We start from the raw sequence: 23,991 nt of genomic DNA on the forward strand, positions 1-23,991 counted from the left end.
TGATATCTTCCCATTTCAGAGTATAGTGAACTGTCTGAAAACTGATGTAAATGGTAACAAATTCTTTTGTTTAGCTCCTCTTCGAAACTTAATGTTAGCTTCACATTGAAAATATTTATTTTATTCTTAGAAAATAAACTTTTTTTTTCTCATATACAAATGAAATATCTTTTATATAAGGCCCTTCTAATCGCAAGAATACTAGACAAAACAAACTCTTTATTAATAGTAGTTTCTGACTCACTAGAGTCCAACCATCAACAAATGTAATAATGAATATCTTTCACTTCGAAGGTATATACAACAAAAAATATAGACTGGTTGACGTGGAACAACAGTAGATTTTTAAACATACACCCGAGAATTTCAGGATAGCGATATGGTTGTGTTCGTTGCATGGCTTTATTACCTAACTTATGGCTTGCCCTTCTGAGGTCGGAAGTTTGTTGAAGGAGTAAATATGAAAGAGATTTCTGTTATTTTTTCTTCACCCTCCAGGTTTCTTTAATCATACATTGCAGGACGTAACCAAAACATATCCATGCATCGTATCATTGAAGTGTTTTGTATAATAAAGTGTTCAAAAATATTCAACATATTCGCATTTGTTCATGTGATCTCAGGTTCAATTCTCGGTGGGAACATACATGAGAAAATTGAAAGCTCAAATAATATGAAAATAGCATTTAAAAGTCAGGAAATTGATATTAAAACTTTAGCTATCTATTGGGACTGTAAGGCTCTAGTTAAATTAACCCACACGTTTCGTGAAGATATATTACGTCGTTATTGTTTATTTACTATAAGCTACCAGATACATTCTCAGAGGCCACTTTACACTGTAGTAATCAACAGATGAAAACATTGGAAAAGGAATGGAAGGAAGGTCTCCAGAGCCTTAGATCAAAGTATTAACCTAGCATTTGCCCAGTATAACTGAGGAACAACCCTGGAAAATCCTCAGTCAGGATGGCTGGTCTCCGAATTCGAACCCGGTGTTATCCAATTGCGAAGCAAGAATCCTAACAAGTAGCCTGACCTCGTTCCGTATTATTATTATTATTATTATTATTATTATTATTATTATTATTATTATTATTATTATTATTATTATTATTTAATTAACGTAATGTTTTAAAATTAGTGCAAATTAAACCTTACTTTCTTTATTGCTGATATTATAGTTAATAAGGCTACATGAGACATCAGTCCCCCATCAAGAAAGAATACTAGAACTGGAATTCAGGAAGCGGGGGTGAAGAGATAAATGAGGATGAGGAAACTATGTACGATGCAAAAACAGTAATTATGACCGTCACAGATATATTCACTTACATACGTCAATTAATATTTCTCTGATACAGTGCACTCTTAATTTCTATAGTGGCGGGAAAATGGCCCGCTTTTGTAAACGAACACACTAAGCACGTGCATATAGGCGCAATATCCGTACAAAGAAACATAGGTAAAACTAGAAAAAAATAGGGAAAGCGAGGGGGAAATGATAAACCACCCTTCAACTTGAAAAAAAAAACTAAAAATAACTAAGAGCTACGAAAGACGTGAGGCGAATTTTATTCAAAACATTGTTTTTCCTTAGTGATTAGTTGTGCTAACTATGAACATGATTCAAAAAGACAACAAGTAGCTAGCTCTGAGTTTCCCAAACTAGTTGAAAAGAAAATATTGGATAAAATTTAATAATAAAGAAGGCATTTATGATAATTAAAAGAAACTAAATTCTTTGCACGACAGTCGTTCGGTTCCTACCAGCGGGCTTACGTTCAAAGTGGGGATGTGTAGTCAACGCATCGACACCCGAAGTCCCTAATGCTGGCTTTCTAGACTGGAGTCAGTTACCTCTTACTTAAGATAACTCCCCAATTGTCCTCACGATGTTGGGTCAACATCGAAATTGTTGAGTGCCTCTCCGGAAATTGAGCCCATGACCACAGGCACCGAAGGCACGCTCTCCGTCTTCTATAGACGAAAAGCTATAGTTACTCACATTATCTAATACAGAAATAAGTTCTGATTCTCTAATAGCTGCTGATGGTGATAGCGAAGGTTCACCGAAGCATGATCCCAACCCCAAACTGAGATATTGATGTCACTGGAACGCCTGAAAAAACATTGTGGGTAAGTGAATTGCCCACTTGTCAGGATGAAGGGCGATGGTGGTGTGAAATGCGGGGCTGTCAGAGGTACTACTTATGATAATTGGATTTATAATATTCTATGTTGCCATAAACCCTCTTCAAGAACATAACTGTTAATCTTAGCTTTGAAAATGTTACATAAGGAGTTTTATTGCTATCATTAGGTTGCATTAGGAATTATCGGGTTTATTTTAACGCTTAACTTTTACATCTCTTCTGATTTACGGATATTTAAATCGCGATTATCCCCTTAAGGTGAATTAGTGATATTTTAAATCATTTCGAACCAACTTTATATATGGTTAGTCTTGTTATATGGGAATAATTGAGACCAGATGCAGTCTACAGGCTAAGTCCAAAAGAATCTTGGTCGACCTCTTGATAAACCACGTCTTTCAGCAAGCCGATACCCACATGAGGAAATCTTCGGTTCAGTGTAAAAGCTTCCATAAGAACCAGCACTCTAATCAGTGAAATGTGTTTTGCTAATTTTTATTCAATGTGAAAGTACCTAACTTTATTGCTAAAAAAGAAAAGGCCTTTATTTCAAACAATTCGCCATTACAGTTTTCGTATTTGAACACAACACTCATGAAAAGTCATGTTAAAGCGCGACTTACTCCTGAAAAAGAATATTTATTTGTTTTTAGTTTCTCGTGTTCCCCAAACTACATGCGGAATTAGTGCAAGTGCCTTCCGCTCGCATTACCTAGGTACAAACGGCTACGATCTTGGTACTAGCACTTGTTTCGGTTTCCAGATCTCAAATATTTACCTTTCAGCCTGATTCTATATTTGAATCCGAAATTTCAAATCTAGATAAGGAGGAACAAAATTCATAGTTTATTCTCGGTGCTCATATTGTGATTTACTAAATAATTATTAAATCTAATTGTAAGGTATACATTTGATATTTTGAGCAGACTGAGCAAGATAAATGTACGTAAAAACTAGTCAATACTTGTCTTAACTGTTTATGTTTTCTTAACTGTCAATGACACAGGTGTATTGAGGAATTTTAAGTATTCGAGTTTTGTATTCCGGCTTCAAATATAAATATGTGTATATTTCATCTCGGTCCTGCAACCGGGTGGACCTAGATTCGACATTCGAACTCTCATCCGGATTAAATCAGATTATTTTTTAGTAAGGCAAGCATTTGATCTTTAGTGTAGAATGCAGGAGACAAATAGACTTGTCAATATTCGTCTTAATTTTCTGTTTTCTTCTTCACTGTCAGAACTTCGTGAAATTACTTTCGGCGAATTTTTTATATTCAAGTTTATCACAATTTGGGTGGGATGTGGGTTTGGATAAGAATCAAGATCTGAGATCCGAATTTCGGATCCAGATCCGAATTTCGAACCCAGATCCGAGATCCGAATCCAGATCCGAGATTCGAGATCCGGACCCAGATCCGAGATCCGGATCCAGATCCGAAATCCGAGATCCGGACCCAGATCCGAGATTCGGATCCAGATCCGAGATTCGAGATCCGGATCCGGCCATCCCTTATATATATATATATATATATATATATATATATATATATATATATATATATATATATATATATATATACAGGGTGCGGAAAATGTCCCGGAACGGTCCAATATCTCGCGAAGTATAAAAATCAGCAAAACAAACAAAAATAACGCTTGTTAAATTGGTTTTAAAAATCTATTCAATGATAGAATCCTTCGGGGGTACGGGGTGTAACTTTAAAATTTTAAATGGGAACCCCTATTTCTTATTGCAAATTTGGATTCTCCAGAAAAAGTGACAGTAATTTGACCCAAAATTGAAAACAGTGTCTTCGCAGATGGCGCTTGAATCGACACACAATAAAAAGTGGTGCAGCAAAACGTTATGAAAATGCAAACTGTCAATCCCGTGCTCTGTGGTCGTACGGTTAGCGTACTGGATTATAGAGTCAGAGATTGTGAGTTTGATCCGCGTTCAAGGCAGTCTTCTTCCTTTCATTTCCCCAAATAAATTCCACATGTTTTAACTTCAATTAATACTTTTTTGAAGTTACATAAGATACAAATTTCGATGATTGTTTCAAACTAGCTTTATGAAGTAGTCCTTAGTAATAGGGTTACTTAAAACAAAAATAAACCATTTTTGTCTCCATTTATATTTTCTTGTAAATATGGACAACTACATTATTTTTATCGAAATTAAAATGTATGAATTCATTATTTGGGCGTAAAAAATCACATAAAAGTGTTACTCTGCGCGGGAATCGAACTCACGACCTCTGGTTCCATAGTCCAGTACGCTAACCACATGGCCACAGAGTACGATGCCGAGATACCACATTTTCATAATGTTTTACGTTCCGTTTTTGTGTGTCGCTTCAAGTGCGATTTGTGAAGGCACTGTTTTCAATTTGGGGTCAAATCACTGTTACTTTTTTTCTGGAGAATCGAAATGTGCAATAAAAAATTGGGGTAACCATTTAAAATTTTAAAGTTACCCTCGTACCCCCGAAGGGGGTGGGGATAGGGGCTGTGTTTAGTATCATTGGAATTTTTTTCAAAAACTATTTAACACATGTTATTTTTTGTTTTGCTGATCTTTATACTTCGCGAGATATTAGACCATTCCGGGACTTTTTCCGCACCCTGTATAGTATATATAGTACATTCTCCTTTCACCTATCTATATCTTTCGAATCCTATTTTGTACCTGCTATCACTTTGAACACTATTGTGTGAAGTGTACATAATAAGCCAACAACACATTAACATGGATTTTATACTAGAAAAACAAAACTTCTCAGCTTCACAGAATTCTGTACGAGAGCCTTCAACGTTTCTACGTAAATTTAATCTTCTTATAAAGACGTTTGTGGAGTTTTCCGCTTGTGTTGCTCCGAATAATTTCTGCCTTAAGGGAATGCCTCTCACCATTTCAGTCTTATGCTCTTCAAAGGAGACCAGTGTTTTGTGATGATAATCATCTCTTTCACCTTAACACGGATGAATCAAGATGTGCAAGTACAGAAACACATAACAGGCAGCTGTTATGCCTTTCCTGTCTTCCATTCAACGATGAAAACAAGATACAACATGTTCCGCTAAAAGATAAGTGTTGGACGGAAGCATCTACTGCGATTCATGAAAATGATTCAGTCGTTTGATTTGCTCATACGAGTCGTTTACATTTTTCCTATTTGCAATTTACGTACAAGACTTGTTTCGATCATACTAATTGATTAAGGAGGATGATTCGATAACATGCCATTGTCCTTGTTTTGAACTGTCAAGAAGCGCGTTCAAGTCTCTGGCAAACAATATTTATCGTGGTAGAAATCTTGGTTTACGAAATATTTACTTCTATATTAGATTAGTGTTGATCATTATTGTAGTCAACAGCTCCAACAGGGTGACTACTTCTTGTTCTATCGGTTTGTTGATTAACCACGCGAGTAATTGGTTATTTTAAATCTATCAAACTATTGATGATGTCAGTTATGTAGCCAACCCACCGTGTCAAAAGAAATGTAGAAAACAGTATTTGATTATTTCAATGCATTTCTGTGCATGATGGAACAAGTTGATTGACATTCTCCCTCTAGTTCTTTCGTACTGATGCTGTAGAGTGTTCCTGATGTTTTCTCTAAGTACATCCGGAAAAATTCCGTTTCTAAGCAATTTGCTGCACGATGAAATGGCATCATTTGTCGCCATCTTTCTTTAGAAAGAACAAATCTTTAAAGCCACGATTTTAAGTATGCTACCGCATCATGAACAACAAAGAGGAGGGAAAAGCACCCGCACTCAGTAAGGTCTAAACACTACAAATATAATTTCGTTAATCTATTTATTTATTTATTTATTTATTTATTTCTTATTTAAAATGGCGGAATTAAGGCATAACCTTTTCTTCCACTCAACCATTTACATTTGTCTTTTACAGTCGGATCTCATATTTTTCTTTCTTTTTTTTACGACGAGAATAAAAGTGATATACAGTTAGGCACGTTAAAGAGTTACCGACATACAGAACAGTTACCGACATACAGAACAATACATAAAATAAAACATGAAAAATGAAAATGAAACTTATTGCATATAAAACAAACACTAAAACAAACAAGAGACAATGCTAAAGATATGTTAAACTATATAAGGAGAAACAAAGACACCAATCTTGATTATATATAACATGAAATACATTCCTATCATTCACTATCTATAGATAAAATGATGCACCTACTTAAGTGATTGTGTATAATGTATACGTTCATACACATGTATCAGAAGGGAATAGAAAAGAAAATAAGAAGAAATAGAAATAGAAAAAAACGAACGACTGCATGGTAGCGCAAGGAATAGTTTCGTGTGTAACAATTTTTTTTTTTTTTTTTTTTTTTTTTTTTTTTACTTAGTGAAGACCTTCATTAGAAAGATGTTCTTTAAGTCGACGTTTAAAAGTCAATACTGAACCACAGTTTCTGATGCTTTCAGCGGTGTCATTCCAAGCTTTGGTGGCAAATATTGTGAAAGATTTGGAAAAGAAATTAGATTTGTGCGTTTGAACGGCGAGTGTTGTATTTCCTTTAGAACGGGTATTTAGTGGGTGAGTATCGCCGAGAAATTTAAATTTAGAGGATAGATAAGTAGGTTTTTTACAATTAATTATTTTATATAAAAGTGTTAGAGAATGAATGCGGCGGCGGGTATTTAGATTGCACCATCCTAGTTGCTGATAACAATGGGAGATGTGGTCGAAGCGCTTTTTATTAAATATGAATCGAACGCAGGCATTCTGAATGCGCTGTAAACGTTTTGCCAGATCTTCGGTTAAATCAACATATGCTGCATCACAATAATCTAAATGAGAGATTACCAATGACTGAACCAGGGATGCTTTAATGGATTCCGGAAGAAGGTTTCTTAAACGCTGAAGAGAATGGAGGGAGCCGTAAGCTTTTTTGCATACTCTATTAATATGGTCTGTCCAATTTAGGGATTTATCGATCTGGAGTCCTAGGCTATTGACGCTATCGCTTACAGGAATGGCTACGTTGTTTACAAGAACATTCGGTAGGCTTTTAATATTGATTGTGGAGAGTAGTTTTCGAGAACCAAGCATGATAAATTTTGATTTGGTTGGGTTTACTTGCAGTCCATTGTTACGTGCCCATGTGCAGATACTTTCAATGTCACTGTTTAAGTGATCAATCGCGGTGGTTAAATTTAGGGGATTAGTGGTTAGATAGCATTGCATATCATCTGCATATAAGTGATATTTACAATGGGTGATGTGCTCAGGTAAATCGTTAATGTATAAGGAAAACAGAAGAGGTCCTAGGACGCTGCCCTGCGGTACTCCACATGGAACAAGTTTCGTATTGGAACATATGTAATTAGTGACAATTTTCTGTTTTCTATTTGATAAATAGGAGCTACACCAAGATAAAGTTGACTGGGAAAAGTTGTAGAAGGAAGACAGTTTGGCAATCAGTATGTCATGGTCTATAGTTTGGAAAGCTTTAGAAAAATCTAGTAGGGATAACAGTGTAACTTGGCGTTCATCCATAGCGGCACGAATATCATCAGTGATATTTACTAGAGCAGTGCTAGTGCTGTGCTGAGATCTGAAACCTGACTGAAACGGATTTAAGATGTTATCTTTTTCGAGGAACTTAGTTAATTGGTCATGTATTATATGCTCTAACGCTTTGGAGAGTGCAGGGAGTATACTAATAGGACGGAGATCTTCTGCTTTTGTTGGATTTTTAGTTTTAGGCAATGGGCGAACGTGAGAGAGTTTCCAAATTGATGGAAATTCTCCGGTTGTGATGGAACTATTAAAAATATGCACAATGACATCTACAATGAACGGTAATATTTTTTTAATAAGAATGATTGGCAAGTCGTCAGCTCCTGAAGCAGGTGATTTGATTTTGTTTATTGTCTTCATGACTTCCGGAGCAGTGACGAGGTGAAGGTTAAATATATTTTTTACAGGGCTCGTGTTTTTAATATTCTTCAAAGTATTGATTTTATCTGGTGTGATATTTGGTGTATAGCATAGCTGTTCATTTATGGTGTCTATATGAAGTTCTGGAAGTTTATCGATTTTGGCTTTGACACCAATACCAAGGAACTTCAGTTTTTGCCATAGCTCTCGTGGTTGAGTCGTATGGCTCAGAAGACTTCTAGCAAATTCGATTTTCGCCTTACGAACTGCTTGATTACAACGGTTTCGTAATTTTCTATATTCTTCTTGCATTAATGAGATGTTTGATTTTTGTTTAAAGCCGCTTTGTAACGTCTGTGGGCAGAGTCTCGAAGAGCCATGAGCGCAAGTATATCATCGTTAATCCAAGGATTGGGGGGTCTACGCACTCTTTTCCTTTTCAAAGGGGCATGTTTATTATATAATTGCTGCACAAAATTATTAAAAAGTGTTACATTTTGCTCCAGAGTGGGAGCACAGTAAACTAAGTACCACGGAACGAGATTTGTGTCTTCGTACAAAGCGTTGTCATTTATTTGTTTTAGGTTCCTTTTATCTACTACTCGCGGAACGTATTTTGGACATTTTATGTTATAAGTTAGATAAAGAAGGTCATGTCGCTTACACCTGGCACGGATACTTGATCTACATTTGTGACTTTACAAGTATCAGAGACTATTATGTGGTCAATTAACGATTCGTTCGTCTCAGTTCTATGAGTAGGCTGTAACGTACAAAAAGATAGATTTACAGAATTAATATAGCTTTTATATCGCAGCACCTCGGATTTAGACGTCAAAAGATCATAGTTCACGTCTCCCATAATTATGATGTTACTGTACTGGGGGATAATTTGGGAGATCGCTTCTTCAAAATTTTCAAAGTTTGTATTAGGTGGGCGATAAACGGAGATCAATAGAATATGTTTATTTTGTATATTCAGATCGAGCATGAGGTATTCTGCAGAAGCGGAATATAAACTGGGGGATTGATCTAGTATTTTCACTTTAATGTCTTCTCTAACATATACCAAAACGCCAAATATCTTTTTCTATTGTCTTAGAAAAAGATAAAGCAAACACACCTGCAGAGGAAAGATGGTAATCCTTCTTTTATAAAATTTAATATCGAGCTTCAATCTCAATATATCAGTTTGCAATTCCAGTGCAACTAGCTCTTTTAACTTTATTTCTTGATTTTCCTTCTACATCTGTTAAAAAAAAAAAGCTTGTTTCAATCTTCACTGATAAAGAACTTGTTTGTGTCAAAGACAAGACTAGTTTTCATATGAAAACTATATTAACTAACTAAATGGAACAGCTGTTCGCTACTGTTTGAGACTTGAGCTCTTATATTTGACAACAATCAAGCAATTCACGCTGGGATTTGTTTGACCATTTGCTTTAGCACTATCCATGTGACCTTAAACTAATGCAATCTAAACGTGATTTATGAATATAGTATTCAAATAGGTCAGCTTAATAAATTTAACTACCATAATCATGAAGTATGTTTGCAACAAGAAATATTTATTTTAAATAATATAATTGTGACAAGATTTTGCCTCTCTGTGCAAATTGACGTATTACACATATAGTATGTAGAGCCTACCTTGATCCGGGATACATGATTATTGGTGCTTGAAATTTTCCCTAAGACAAAAACTGCACATGAATAAATGAGATCATAGAGACCACAATCTCTTGCTGAAAGTTTTTTTTCTTTTTTTTAAAAAATCAAGCTATTCCAGTGACTCATGTTAGGTATCGCATATTGCCTTCCTATGCTGGGGAAAACAGTTGTTGATTGGTCTTTGTGTTCCTAGTCTATAAAGCACTGTTCAGTCACATACAGATTCATTTCGGTATTTGCATTTGATTCGAATAATATTTGGTTTACTATTCGTGTTCCTGACACTGCGAACATGAGAAACGTTTACTTTCCCTTCGTTAAATGGCTCTTGATGGTTGAAGTAAGGATTTACAGAAATCAGTATCTCCTATTATTTGGAATCATATAGCTGGGCAGATGGAATCAGGCTTCGTACTAGTGCTGTTGAATTTTTGTGACATTTGCGGTTTTCGGTTTTTGAGAAAACCGATTTTCTGAAAACCGAAAACCGCAAATGCGGTTTTCAAAACCGAAACCGCAAATGCGGTTTTCAAAACCGAAACCGCAAAAGCGGTTTTCAAAACCGAAACCAATGTTTTTAATTTCACCTTTTAACAATTGTGAAAGCATCTATCGATCGAGACAATTGTATTGATTTATGTCTGTGTTTCAACTTTTTTTATTTGCTCCCGTTTCCTCCCACTTTCTTACGGTTTAGAACACCGTAAGTACTGAGGTGAACTTGTGTGTTACAAATACTGACCTGGGATCATTTGCACTTTTTTTTAGTTACTTCTTTGATGACACTTCCAAGGTACTTTTCAGTTGCAAGGAAGCAAACTGGACCCCACCTGATTTTTATATATTTTGTAAAGTAGAGCACGAGGAACACGAATCTTAAGGAATTTTGACATTCCGACTTCCCGAACTCGAGATACTAGAACTTATACAGTAGTTTTACATGGTATGTATAAAATTAACGAAGAAAGTTCTGTCGCTTTTTGACCTATCACCTTAGAACATCGATATGTCACCTAAGACCAGGGGTGTAGCCAGCAGGTTTCTGTAAGAGGGGCCCGTCGTTTTTGAAGGGGGGCAGCTACAATCTAACAAAATGTGTTACAGCTAGTGTTTTTGAAGCCTGAAAAAAACTGGAAAATTTTGGTTTCCTTCCGGAAAACTAAAAACACTGTTTTAGCTTATTATTATTATTATTATTATTATTATTATTAATAATAATAATAATAATAATAATAATAATAATAATAATAATAATAATAATAATAATAATAATAATAATAATAGTAATTTCATAAATTATGTTACAGATAGTTTGTATTATGTTTAACCAAGAACTACTGCCCCCGACCAAACATTATACCTTTGTGCATAACTATTTCAATACACAGAACCGATCTATATAGGTAAACAAGAAAGTTCTATCGCTTTCTCACTCACCACCTCCGGACATTCATATGTCACCTAACACGTATCTGGAAGATCAAGAATAGATCGACAACCTTCTGCAAACGTTCTGGAAGGCCATTTATTCCATCGCGGTAGAGGTTGGTGTTCCGTGAAGTGAAGAAGTTATCAAGTGCATTTTGCACCTCTACTTGGGATTTGAGCTGGCATCCTTTAAAGTGATTGTCCAAGGAAGGGAACAGATGATAATCGGACGGTGCAATGTCCAGGGATTATGGCGGATGCAATAGTGTTTCCTATCCAAGGCGTAAAATGGTGTCCCGGGTCATCCTAGCCACGAGGGGCTTAGTGTTGTCCTGTAACATAAGGACCCCTTTGGGAGTTTTGAGTTTCTCTTGAACACGGCTCAACTGCTGACAGTACACAGTTGGATTGATGTGATGACCAGCTGGTAGCAGTTCCCGATGCACGATGTCACGAGCAGTTCATCAACACACAGGAGGACTTTCTTCTGGTGTAGTACTGGTTTCGGCTGTCTTGGAACCGTTCATGGGATGCTAACCAATTATGACGGCGCCGTGGAACTTCGTACAGGACCCATTTCTCATCACATGACAACACCTTGTCCAGAAATGGCTCCTTCCTCAGACGAGACAGCAAAGAAACACAGGTGTCTGCTTGCGTTGCCTTTTGACCCGGAATCAAGTTATGTGGGACCCATCGACCCAACTTCTAGTGTTTCCTCAGTTGAAGGTGCTGTTGAATGGTTTCGCCACTCACACTGAATTGTCCCCATGCCGTAAGCGTCGGTGGACCACAAATGGGCAATTAGCGACATCACGCCAAACATTGGCGGCGCCGCAGCGACGATCCCCGGTGGCCCCTCTACCGTTTTGAAAATTATGCCACCAGCGGCAGAGATGCGACAAAACGCCAATGAACCACAAAATTACTCCCCCAAAATGTTAAATCGGCTATATGTGTGATTTAGTTACATTAAGGTGAGTCTAAAAAACACTTTTAAAAAAAGTACCAAAAAATTACCCTGAAGGGGACTCAAACCACCAACCTTATGATTACTAGGCAAGTGTTCTTCCTACTTCGCTACGATGGCGATGAAGGAAACGTTGCTTGTAAAGAGATAAATCGTTAAGATCTTTTTAATTTGGTCAATCACAGTGCTCCTTTAACCGTGTATATTCGACGATAACTGTTTGGAATTAGATAAAATTTGTTCGCCATGTAATTTTGTAACAAAATGACGCGTGTCTATTTACTTTATTTCATAGTTCTCGCATACTCACTTTCTAATGATTGACGACAGTTGTCATCTAAATTCATACAATTATCGCACTTATCTCAAGATTTTTCACGTCATGATGTTGAGGCAGAGGTTATTCTTGACCCTCGGAGCTCACTTTAGGAACAATTCGTCAGCAAAAAATAATATATAATAATAACCGGATGCACATGACTGGCGACAGTTCGTGTTGGTCCCTTCACGATTCTCCGCGAAGAATCTAAGAAGTGCGGACCAAGACGAAGTTCTCGCTGGTCGCTGCTACGCGGTGGTACTTCAACACCCCGACGCGAGATATATGTTTCGACTCGACGAAACCCGGCCGCCAGTTAGGGCCAACTATCGCAGATCTACGCAAAAAGCGACAGAACTTTCTTGGTTACTTTTATACATAAGACTGATTTTCTTTGAAATTGCACTTAATTTATTTTAAGATTTTCTGAAAAAATGTTTATTTATTATTAGTGACTAAAAAGACAATTATTTTATTAACAGCTATATCTCACTTCCTGTTTTACACGAAATAGCATTTTAAAAAGCGAATGAAATCCAAACTGAAAAACTGAATAAAAACGTTGCTTTTCACCAAATTTTCCATCTGATAAAAAGTTTTCTTGAAACACTAATTACAGCATATAAATAATATAATGTACTTACGATTTAGTATAGTACCATTGTTTTATGATAGAATTTATAGTGGGGGGCGCGGTGGCTCAGTGGTAGAGCGTTCACCTCCGGTGCTTGGAGTCCCTGGTTCGATCCCAGCTCGCGCCGTGTGGACTTTGTGGTTGACAAACAACCGTGCTCATGGGTTTTCTCGGGATTCCGTTTCCTCCCACTTTCTTCATTCCACCATTTCATTCATTTCTCATAATCACCGTCTCCTTTGGCCTAACCGGCATAGGCGTGGGACGTTAAACTCAAATATTTCATTTCATTTCATAGAATTTATAGTACCTTGTCAAAACGTTTGTCTTCAAACTGCCAAATACAAATCGCCGTAAATTGTGTAATCTACTGTCACAAAAAGTATACCATACTATTTTCGGATCGCTATAAGGAAGAAATACCATACTATTTTGTGATCGGTATGGTAAAATACTATTTTTCCATACTATTTTACCGTAAATTATTAATTATATGTAAACATTGTTATTTTTAAATGACTGAAGCGAAGTAATCTCACGATGATGTTTTAACATCTGGTCATTAGGGGGGCCAGGAAATCATTTGGGAAGCCTGGCCCCGTGGCTACACCCCTGCCTAAGACGTACCTGGAAGATCAAAAATAGTACCCATCAGTATCAACGGACATTCTGAAAACGTTCGGGATGGGCATGGATTCCTTCGCGGTAGAACTTGGTTTGCCGTGAAGGAAAGAAGGTATCAAGTGCATTTTGCACCTTTACTACGGAGTTGGACTTTAGTTCTCTAATGTGAGTGTCCAAGAAATGGTTCAGGGATAATTGGACGGTGCATTGTCCAGGGAGTATGGCGGTTGCAATAGTGTTTCCCATTTAAGGCGTAGGATGGTGTCCCGGGTCACTCTAATCATGTGGGGCTTAGCGTTGTCCCGTAACGGTAGAACCCCTTAGCGATTGGGAAGTGCTGGCTCCAGGGTTTTGAGTTTTTCTTGAACACGGCTCAACTGCTGACAGTAGACAGTTGCATTAATGTTCTGCTCTGACCAGCCGGTAGCAGTTCCCGATTTTTCTCCAATCCCAAAAAGCGGGCGGTTTTTCGTGATTAAGATAGCGAGGGACGAATATAGAACCTGACAATCGGGTGGTACCTGCAAAAATCAGGTAATATGACAACACTAAGCTAAATAGAAAATAAGGTATATCCCTATTTAAGATAACTACACCTGCAACCCATGAAATCCAATTTGAAATCTCATCCACTTAGACTGAGATCTTTTATATTATCATTACTCTTTCACTTTGTTTCTAAATAGTACTGCCACTCTTTCTTTTGTTAGCAAAAAAACACCACCTCCCTTTCTTAAAAAAAAGAAAAAAAATTAGATCGCAATACACAATTTTATTGTTGATTTGTTGCCACTCCGATAAATGTCAATGTTGTGGTTTTGCATGTGCTGACTGGTTTCTTATCGCAAGTCCCAGACACCTGCAATAGTTCATACGTGAAGGGAACACCGATCATATTTTATTCTATATCTTTTTACTTCCCAATAACGATAGCCGTGCCTCTTTGTGAGAAACTGCAACTTATTTTTTTTATTTTGCCAATTGTAAAAGAATACTAAACAAGAACTTCCCTACACGTTAAGACATTTTAAGAAAAAATATCTTCTTTCACCTCTGCAAATTTTGAGCATTTTTTCCCTACGCCGGGGGAAATTTCCCTCCATCTGGCAACTGTGAGCCGAAGATGGGAAAGATTCTTTGCTGTTTCCTCGTCGTTACTTGATAATAGTGCTCTCGAATTTTTGTGACTTCTGCAGTTTTCGGTTTTTGAGAAAATCGGTTTTCAAAACCGAAACCGCAGATGCGGTTTTCAAAACCGAAACCGCAAATGCGGTTTTCAAAACCGAAACCGCAAAAGCGGTTTTTGAAACCGAAACCGCAAATGCGGTTTTCAAAACCGAAACCGCAAATTCGGTTTTCAAAACCGAAACCGCAAATGCGATTTTCATAACCGACATTTCGGTTTTATGAAATTTCACTTTTTTCAAAAACCGGTTTTCGGTTTTTTCAAAAACCGATTTCGACAGCACTACTTCGTACACCATAAAATGCAGTAACGGATCCGAAAAATCATATCCAGTAACCCTTCTTAATCGTTCTTACACAGATGATACTTCTGATGCGAGTTGTATATACAGACTAAATAACAAGTACGCTTGTGTTATTTCGTGAGGAAGCAACCCAGAATACCAAACAATCCAGGGCAATGCGAGTTTTGAATGTGTGTAATATCACCATAACAATTAGTGTAAGACAGTTTGCTGAGGAGTCTAACTGTGAAATATGTTTGGAAACGTAGTAAAGTGAAGCGAGGTTACTTATTTATGGCCCTGTACAAATCATTAACAAATGGCGTGTACAGTGCACAAGGGAATCAGTCCATGTTTTGGTCATTTTGGGAATATTTCATCTTTAATATCTCTATCTCAAGCTCCTTTCAGAGTTTAAAAGATTTCTGTCCAGATATTATAAATAACTATTATAGTTAAGAAACAGTGTTTACTTTTTCATGTACTGAAGTCTATTGTACAAATTTTATGTCATTTTTTTCTCACAACTTTGGTAACTGAACTTAATTCTCTTATGCGTTGAACGCGCCAAGTATAAGATGTTCAGCACAGAGAAAGTAGCTCATTGTGTCAATGTTTCTAAAAATGTTTGTAAATTGATGGCATCTTTCCAAAAATGTTGCTTGATTAGGGATGCTCTTTCCAAACATGGTTGATTGGGGGATAATCTTCCTAAAAATATTGATTGTGGGGCAATCTTTCCAAGAATGTTGGTTCATGGGACAATCTTTACAAGAATATTGGTTGATTGGGAACAATCTTTCAGAGAATGTTCGTCGATTCCAGCAGCCTTTACAAAATGATGATTGATTGGAGGAAATCTTCAAAAGAATGTTGGTTGATGGGAACAATCTTCTCAAAAATATTGGTTGATTGAAGACGATCTTTTTGAGATATTCATTGATTGAAGCCCATCTTTCCAAGAATATTGATTGATGGGTTAATCTTTCCAAGAGTATTGATTGATTGTGAACAATTTTTCAGCGAATGTTCTCAGATTGAGGCAATCTTGGAGGTAATCTACAAAATAATGTTGGTTGATGAAGACAGTCTTCCCAAGAATATTGATTGAGTGGACAATCTTGACAGAATGATGGTTGATTGTAAGGAATCTTCACAAGAATGTTGGTTAATTGGGGACTATCTTCCTAAGAATGTTGGTTGATTGATCTATCACACTAGATGGATACGCTATGAACCAGGACGAATAAAAGAGAGAAGCCAAGACACATAAATGATACAATAATTATTATAACAATATTGAAGTAAACGCAATTTTACCTACAAATTGTTCAGTAATTAGCATTATATGAGAGTCATCATTGGATCAGGGAGTTTTATTCTTGGGGAGTAAGATTAAATAAACAATGCGTACACTTACTTGAATGTCTGCTGCATTTGAAGAATTTGTTCCCGCACTTCTTGAATGAAGTCAGCGTGTCCTGCGATCTGGCTGGTGACTATTGCAAACTGATGCCATTTATATCTTTGAAGAATATTCAACATGGCTGCAGTTTGGTGTTCAAGAGTAGGTGCTAATTGTACTTGGAGACTTGATTGCGACACCATCTGCGAATAACAAGAAATTTAAAAAATTATGTTACTGATATTTTAACAATTTCTCACGCATAATATATTATATTTATATATATATATATATATATATATATATATATATATATATATATATATATATATATATATATATATATATATATATATATATATATCATGTACAATAGTCCATCAAGACCAAGTCTCTTTCTTTGAGAATAATTGAAGACAAGTCTAAAACCCGTCAAGTCTAAAAAGTGAAAATGTAAAGGAGGTAGCTTCACAAGTGTTTCTCGTCATCCGATTTTCTTCAAACTTGGCACATATATAGGCCTACTAGACCGAAAATAAATCGACACGTATTTTTTGTTTCTTTCGGAAAATAGGTTAAGGGAGCAAAGATTCTCTTTTCAAAAAATTGCCCCCTTGATTAAAAGGGCCACATTGAAAAACGAAACTTTGCCAGTGCAAAGATGACTTCAAAGTAGGAAATACGGGTTCGGTGAGAAAAGGTTTCAGGAGGCAATGGCCCCCTTCGAAGTGACAAATTTGCCTATGTTTGTGCAGGTGTCCACAAAGCGTGACAACGGATCATTTTTTTTTTTTCGGAAATGTATAGGGATTAAATATTGAAACCAAAAGTAGTACTTCTATCATTTGAGGTTCCGACAGAGGGGTAAAGCCTATTCTAGGCACGCTGAACAGGTATTAGTAAATCATTTCCTGATACTTTGTACAGTTATTGCTCTTTGAAAATCAATAGTCAAAATGGGGAATGAAATATTTAATATAACACCTCATGAATACGCCTTTTCGACCATGATTAATAAAACTGGATAATTAAGGAATAATAGGTGAAATGATCTTGAGAAATAATGGTATAGCCCTGACAAAAACGACGGACATGATATTGTTCAGCATAAGTTCACTTGACTTGAGGTCGAATCAGGGACTCCTAGCACCAGAGGTGAGGTCTTTACCGCTAAGCCATTATGTCTCAATGTTGAAACTAGAATAGTTGTAGATTCCTACCACTTCTTTTTTAATAGAGAGAAAAGAGTGCAAATGAAATATATATCTTGGGGCGCTGAATATATTAAAAAAAAACTCCCCTCGCCATTCAACAGTAATCAGTAAAAAGAGAAAATCTATTGTTCGAAAACTGAATCTAAATTATTTCTTCCCCCCTCCCGCTTTTACTCTGATTCATGTTGACAGTTGATAGACATATCCCCCGCCAAGTGAACTTTGTGGTGGACGAACACCATGTGCGTGGGTTTCCTCGGGGTTCTCCCGTTTCCTCCCACTTTCTTCATTCCACCATTTCATTCATTGATTTATCATCATCACCGTCTCCTTTAGCCTAACCGGCATAATCGTGGGACGTAAAACTCAAAGATTTCATTTCATTTTCATTTTTGATAGACATACATGAGCATTTAATAAAATTTCTAATACTTGTACATGTCTTAAATGTAATATTTTACCACCTAAAAATATCAGACTCATAAGAAGCAATGGATAAATATAGCCATCAAAATCTCTATTGATGATTGAACCGTATATTTTCATACGTCAGTCCCATTTCCATTTTCTTCTCATACGTCAGTTCATGTAACTCAATTATCTATCCCTATCCTTTTGTTCATAGAAACAGAAATTGTTTTATGGAAATTCTTTTGTTTGATGTTAAGAAAGTGAACGTTTCATTTCCCTTTTTTATTGGAGCATCCGCTTCTTTCTTGGATGGAAACGGATGTTGAGTTTCTTTTTTGTCATTCCTGACGTTTCTCTCTTCCGATGATTGGAGGTCTCGCTTCTACCATTCCTATTTCTGTTCAACTTTCTTCTTCCGTTTTACACTTTTTCTCTTAGTTTCTGTCAATTGAGAGAAACATTATTTTATTGTTCGCTCTTTCGTACTATTGAAAAATTTCACTGTCGTTAACAATACATTCCTTTTACACACATACGACAGTAAAATGATGTAACGGACACCAGTTTGACGAATGTTCAGAGTTTCGAAATTATTAGATAGATTGACGGGCTTGAAATGTCCACTTAAGGTATGTCCTTTCCAAGCATCCCTCACTCCTCCGAAAAATGTAAACTACTGTGATACCTGGGTAATCAAAATAGTCGTCGTCTTCAACCACACGCGTTTCCATCGGCAAATGAAGTAAGTCAGTGATGTAAGGAAGTCGTCAAGCGCACGTTGCATCAACTGATCATCAGGGAATGTCTTCCCTCCAACAAGTGATCGAGATACCGAAGCAGATGATGGTCAGAAATTATCAAGGAATGTCTTCCCTCCCAAGTAGTAATCGAGATGTCGAAAGATATGATCGTCTGAGATCATCATAAAATGTCTTCACTCTCAAGAAGTGATCGAAACGCCGATAGAGATTATAATGAGAGATCAACGAAGGTCTTCCCTCCCAAGAAGTAATCGAGATGCCGGAAGAGATTATAATAAGAGATATATTGGGGAAATACAATGAATATATTGGGGAACTGTATTTCATGGAGTTCAGCAATGTAACAATTTCCACTGATTGAAACATCTCACCAGAGAAGAACATAATAGATCTGCCACCATACACCACCATACCAGCAGGTACTTCTTCTGGATTGGGAGGTGGTTTAGGAAACTGTTCTGGTTGTTCATCAAGATTTAAAAATTGTTCTGACCCTTTACGATTCTTGTAGCAAATAATCTATTTAAAGTGGCAATTCTATGAAGAAAATATTCCCGATTATTAATTACCTTACACTCTGAGAACTACACATTTCCGCACGGTGATTCTTAGTGGCCGGTGTTGAACTATGTGGTACCTTGAGTCCGACTTTTTCATTTTACCCATTGCACGGAGCTACAGAAACGAAGTTTTGAGTATATCGAAGTCATCTACAGTAGGTCGAAAACTTTTCTGAAGGTCCGCTTCCATGGTGTTATCAGAAGCTCTTCTGAATAATGTTAGTTCACACGAGGCTCATTTTACAATGCTGTATCACCGGAACGAAATTTGACAACCCAACGGTGAATGGTGTGTTCATTTGCCATCCCTAGCTTAAATGCCCTATTATTATTACTGTATGTGTGTGTATGTATGAGGGCACAGGGTTTGTGACTTCAAACACGTGATCTTAGTTGATCTGTACGTTATGTTGCTGAGCTGAGTTACTCACCTAGCATTGTTGGCCCCTTCCCATTTTTCTGTTTGAACACGTAATTTTGACGAATTTCGAACTTTTATTGTAACGAATGAAAATTTCGTACATTTTAACCGATATTTAATTTTATTGCTTGGAAATATGATTGAAATTTATCCTGTTTTGTAATGTGAATTATTTTTTTATTACATTATTTTATTATTTAGATGAAATAATAGGCTTTTCTCATACATGCATCCGACCGATCGAGCAGAATAGTGATTTGAAAGAAAACGAAAAATGAACATTTTTGAGTTTAACGATAATGCCTGTTAGGCTAAGGGGGACTATAAGTAAAGCAAGTGAATGATGATGGATGACTTTGGGGGAACGAGAAAGTGGGAGGAAACAGGAGTACCCCGAGAAAACCCAAGAGCACAATACTGTCTACCACAAACTTACTTGGTCGGGGATCGAACCAGGGACCTAACGCGCCCGAGATGAGCGCTCTACCACTGAGCCACCGTGCACTCCTTTGAAAGTAATCGGTGAGCGTAATTCCATTTAAAAAACTTTACGTATCTTTCAATACAAAACGTAACATTATTGGTTAAGAAAAGTATTGGCTTAGCAAGATCGCAAATACCTTTTCAGTTAGATTTACATAGAGATGACTTACTTTAAAGTACAATTCGAAAAAATATCAAGTTTTAATCCAGCAAGAAATTGGAAACTTACATAATAATATTTGTGTAATTAGTATTATAATTCTTTATACCTTTATTGCAATTCTCTAAAAGTTATAATTTTGCCATTCCAAAATATGGAATGACCGACAATGTAATATTCTATTTATTATGAAAATCTCATAAACAGTGTTAATTTCAGGGAATGACCTAGGGAACCCTCGAGCTAAGGAATTGAGCCCTTTGGGGCCACATCTTCGATCATACTCACTGTGGATTACTAGTGTTTCTGCAGTACACCCTCTCCCGCATATTTAAAATTCCTCCGGGCAAAATGGAGGCGCGCTGGCTCAGTGGTAGAGCGTTCACCTCCGGTGCTTGGGGTCCCTGATTCGATCCCAGCTCGCGCCGTGTGGACTGTGTTGGACAAACACCGTGTTCGTGGGTTTTCTAGGGGTTATCCCGTTTCATCCCACTTTCTTCATTCCACCATTTCATTCATTTTTCATCATCACCGTCTCCTTTATTCTAACCGGCATAACCGTGGGACGTAAAACTAAAAAGATTTCAAAGATTGTTTTTTCCTCCGGGGAAAATCTTCTGAAATAAGTATCCCTTATAAATATTTGTGTTACAAATCAGAGGATAATAATCAGATAATGAACATACCTAATATTTTGTTTTTAGCTTTGAATTTTAGATTTGCAGTTCGTATAATGTTCCTTTCTAATCGAATTTGAAAGAAAAAGAGTTGCCAAAGAGTTAGACAAAGACATATTCTCGGTCTCAGGATGAAAATAGGAACACACTTAAACAAGTGACTTCGTACATAATTTGAACACATAAATATTTGATTGATAGATTATTTCCTTTTTAAGTTCGTTCCAACTGACAAACTGGTCTCCATGGTCATTTCTTGTAAATTCTATATGATCCAAACACGACAGGAACACGAACACAGGAACATCGAGGACAGTCAAAAATCCCGACTATCCTCTTCAGAGGGACACAAACTCTCAGTAGAATGCTCCTTATGACTCAAAGCCGTACGTCCGAGACCACTCGGTTATTGCTACCGGCCTGACTATTGCCCAAAACCGCTCGACCGTTCCGTGTGCAATCGCAGATCTTCTTTTAACTTTCGTGTAAAATAGTTTTCTGCTCCACAATCGCTTTTGTTTAGTCCAATACAACTATGAGTTTGCAGTGTGAATATTTGGAAGTTAAAACGCTTGTAGTGTATAAAAGCTTTTTCCGAATAAATCACATTCGATTTAACGTCCTAATAACTTATCATTGGGGTTGGAGTGTTCGTAAATGTTTTCATAATTACAAGTCTGGATATACAAACCCCCTTAACGTGGGGATTTATTTTCTTGAAATGTGGTACAGTACATGTAATGGCACAAACATTATTCAATTACACTATCTAAATTTTGTTTTATAATCAAATTGTTAAAAAAAAAAGTGGTAAACAAAATGATTTTTGAAGTTAATTGTTGGTTTGGCGAAAAAACTACTCACACGAGAATTTTTTTCGTTTGCTGCTATTTTCCACTGTAGGAAGATTTGCCAATTGGCTCAGGATTTGGCCCATATTCGTCATTTCCATTTATGTTTTCTTTTACCTCAGTTTCCATAATTTCCAAGACTATCGGTAGGGTATATCTCTTTCTTCAATGTCATCATCCTCGTTCTCCGACACAGGGACGCCATTGCGACAATATTCCTGGAAGTTTTGGCATAGATGGGAATAGTTCATTGAAGCCTTCCTTCATGCAATTAGCTATTGGTACAGTCCTTGGTGAACCGGCAGAGAATAATTTCCAAGAGATTTGCTGTTGCTGGAAGGCTTTTGATCTGCAGATGAGTGAACTTATTGTCTGTCATACGCTCCCAGCCGCTTGTCAGGAGGCAGCTCGCTTCCAGAGCTAGACCTGGTGAAACGTTCTGAAGGAATATTTCTGCGCTGCTTCCTCAGTTGGCGGGAAATAAGAAATGTCAGGTTTGATGTTCGCTGCGGATTTGACAAAACAAGCGGTAGCAGTTGAGATTAAGATGTCTGTCCTTTCCTGAAACGCTATACCGTCTCAACTGACATTATCAACGGGATCAATTACAAAGGATCAGGCTGTCGTATCGTGAAGTAATCACCGTTTACGAATTTGTGGTATTCCATATGTTTCGCTTTTGACGAAGTATCCATCATATTCCGCACATACAGATGGGTTAGATTTCGCGTAGGGAGAATGGCTAGATGCGTGAAACTAAAGTATAATTATCTTTACAAAGTAAAGTGGGTATCCCAATAGCCTGACCTCTCTGCATTAATATAGTCTTTCATTACATTTACCATTTTGCACTATTGGATCCATACTTTCGCAGTTCGTCCATTTCCACTGAGCTGAGGAAATCTTGTACACTGAGAAAAAAATTGTAGGTGGCGTACTTAAAAAGAGCTTACATGCGTAATTCCTGTAGTTTTCGGACTTAACGTACAGGAGACGTATAACTGAAAACGCATGTTTTATAATACTTTCTGTATAAGTGTTCCATCTATACGTACTTTCCGTATGAAACAATGTAGGCGGTCGGGATCTTACATACAAATGGACGTATATAACATATAGCTGACGAAGGTAACATAAGTATATGCATGTGATATATTACGGAAAACTGTTAGATGTCAGACATCTTGCAACGGCATGATGTAACACCTAAGGGGCAGTGCCTATGTAGCATACGGATAACGTATGCTCCGTACTGATTTCTATAGTAAGCAAGAGGATACCGTATATTTGTACAATATACCGCTGTCCGGAGAACGGATTTTTCTCTGTGTAGGAAATCTAAAGTGGAAGAAAATATACAGGAATATGAGCTACTTCTTGAGACAATTACTGGACCTCCCGGCCACAGAGAGCCGAAACAAGATTTCCATGTGAACAGTTTTTCGTGAATCCAACAATTACACCCCAAAAACTTTCTTTGCATTTTTTTAATGCATGGATTACGATTCATTAAAGCTTACAGTAGTGTCATCTTTACCATTACATGTACCGTACTCTATTCGCTTTACGTTAGTGTGAATTGGTTTTTATTAAATTCAATTTTAATAAATGGCTGTTTATTATACAACTCCCTTCTCTCAAGCTTCACGGTACAAATACACAATACAACAATCTGTGGTTTTGTTTCGGAATCGCTAAATTTTCAAATTGATGTATAACTCTCGATTATTTGAAGATGAAAAATTAAATAGGAGCTCTTTAAATGGAAATTTGTTGCTCTACGACTTCCTGTCAAACGATTTTGATTAAAACTAAGAGCTGAGGTGCTAGAAGATAA

At 36.8% G+C, this 23,991-nt stretch overlaps 1 protein-coding gene across 2 annotated transcripts in view; it reads right to left on the reverse strand.

Annotated features, from left to right (window-relative positions):
* The window catches only part of LOC145680415 (glutamate receptor ionotropic, NMDA 2B-like), an 868,333-nt gene that overhangs the window by 469,284 nt on the left and 375,058 nt on the right, over positions 1-23,991 (reverse strand). For both annotated transcript variants that reach the window (XM_081750925.1, XM_081750926.1), the window contains exon 3: positions 16,632-16,819. In XM_081750925.1, coding sequence (XP_081607051.1) covers positions 16,632-16,819 — 188 coding nt within the window. The remainder of the gene's footprint in view (positions 1-16,631; positions 16,820-23,991) is intronic.

The sequence above is a fragment of the Thermobia domestica genome, chromosome 3, assembly GCF_964235325.1.
Source record: "Thermobia domestica chromosome 3, izTheDome1.hap1.1, whole genome shotgun sequence".
NCBI lineage: Eukaryota > Metazoa > Arthropoda > Insecta > Zygentoma > Lepismatidae > Thermobia > Thermobia domestica.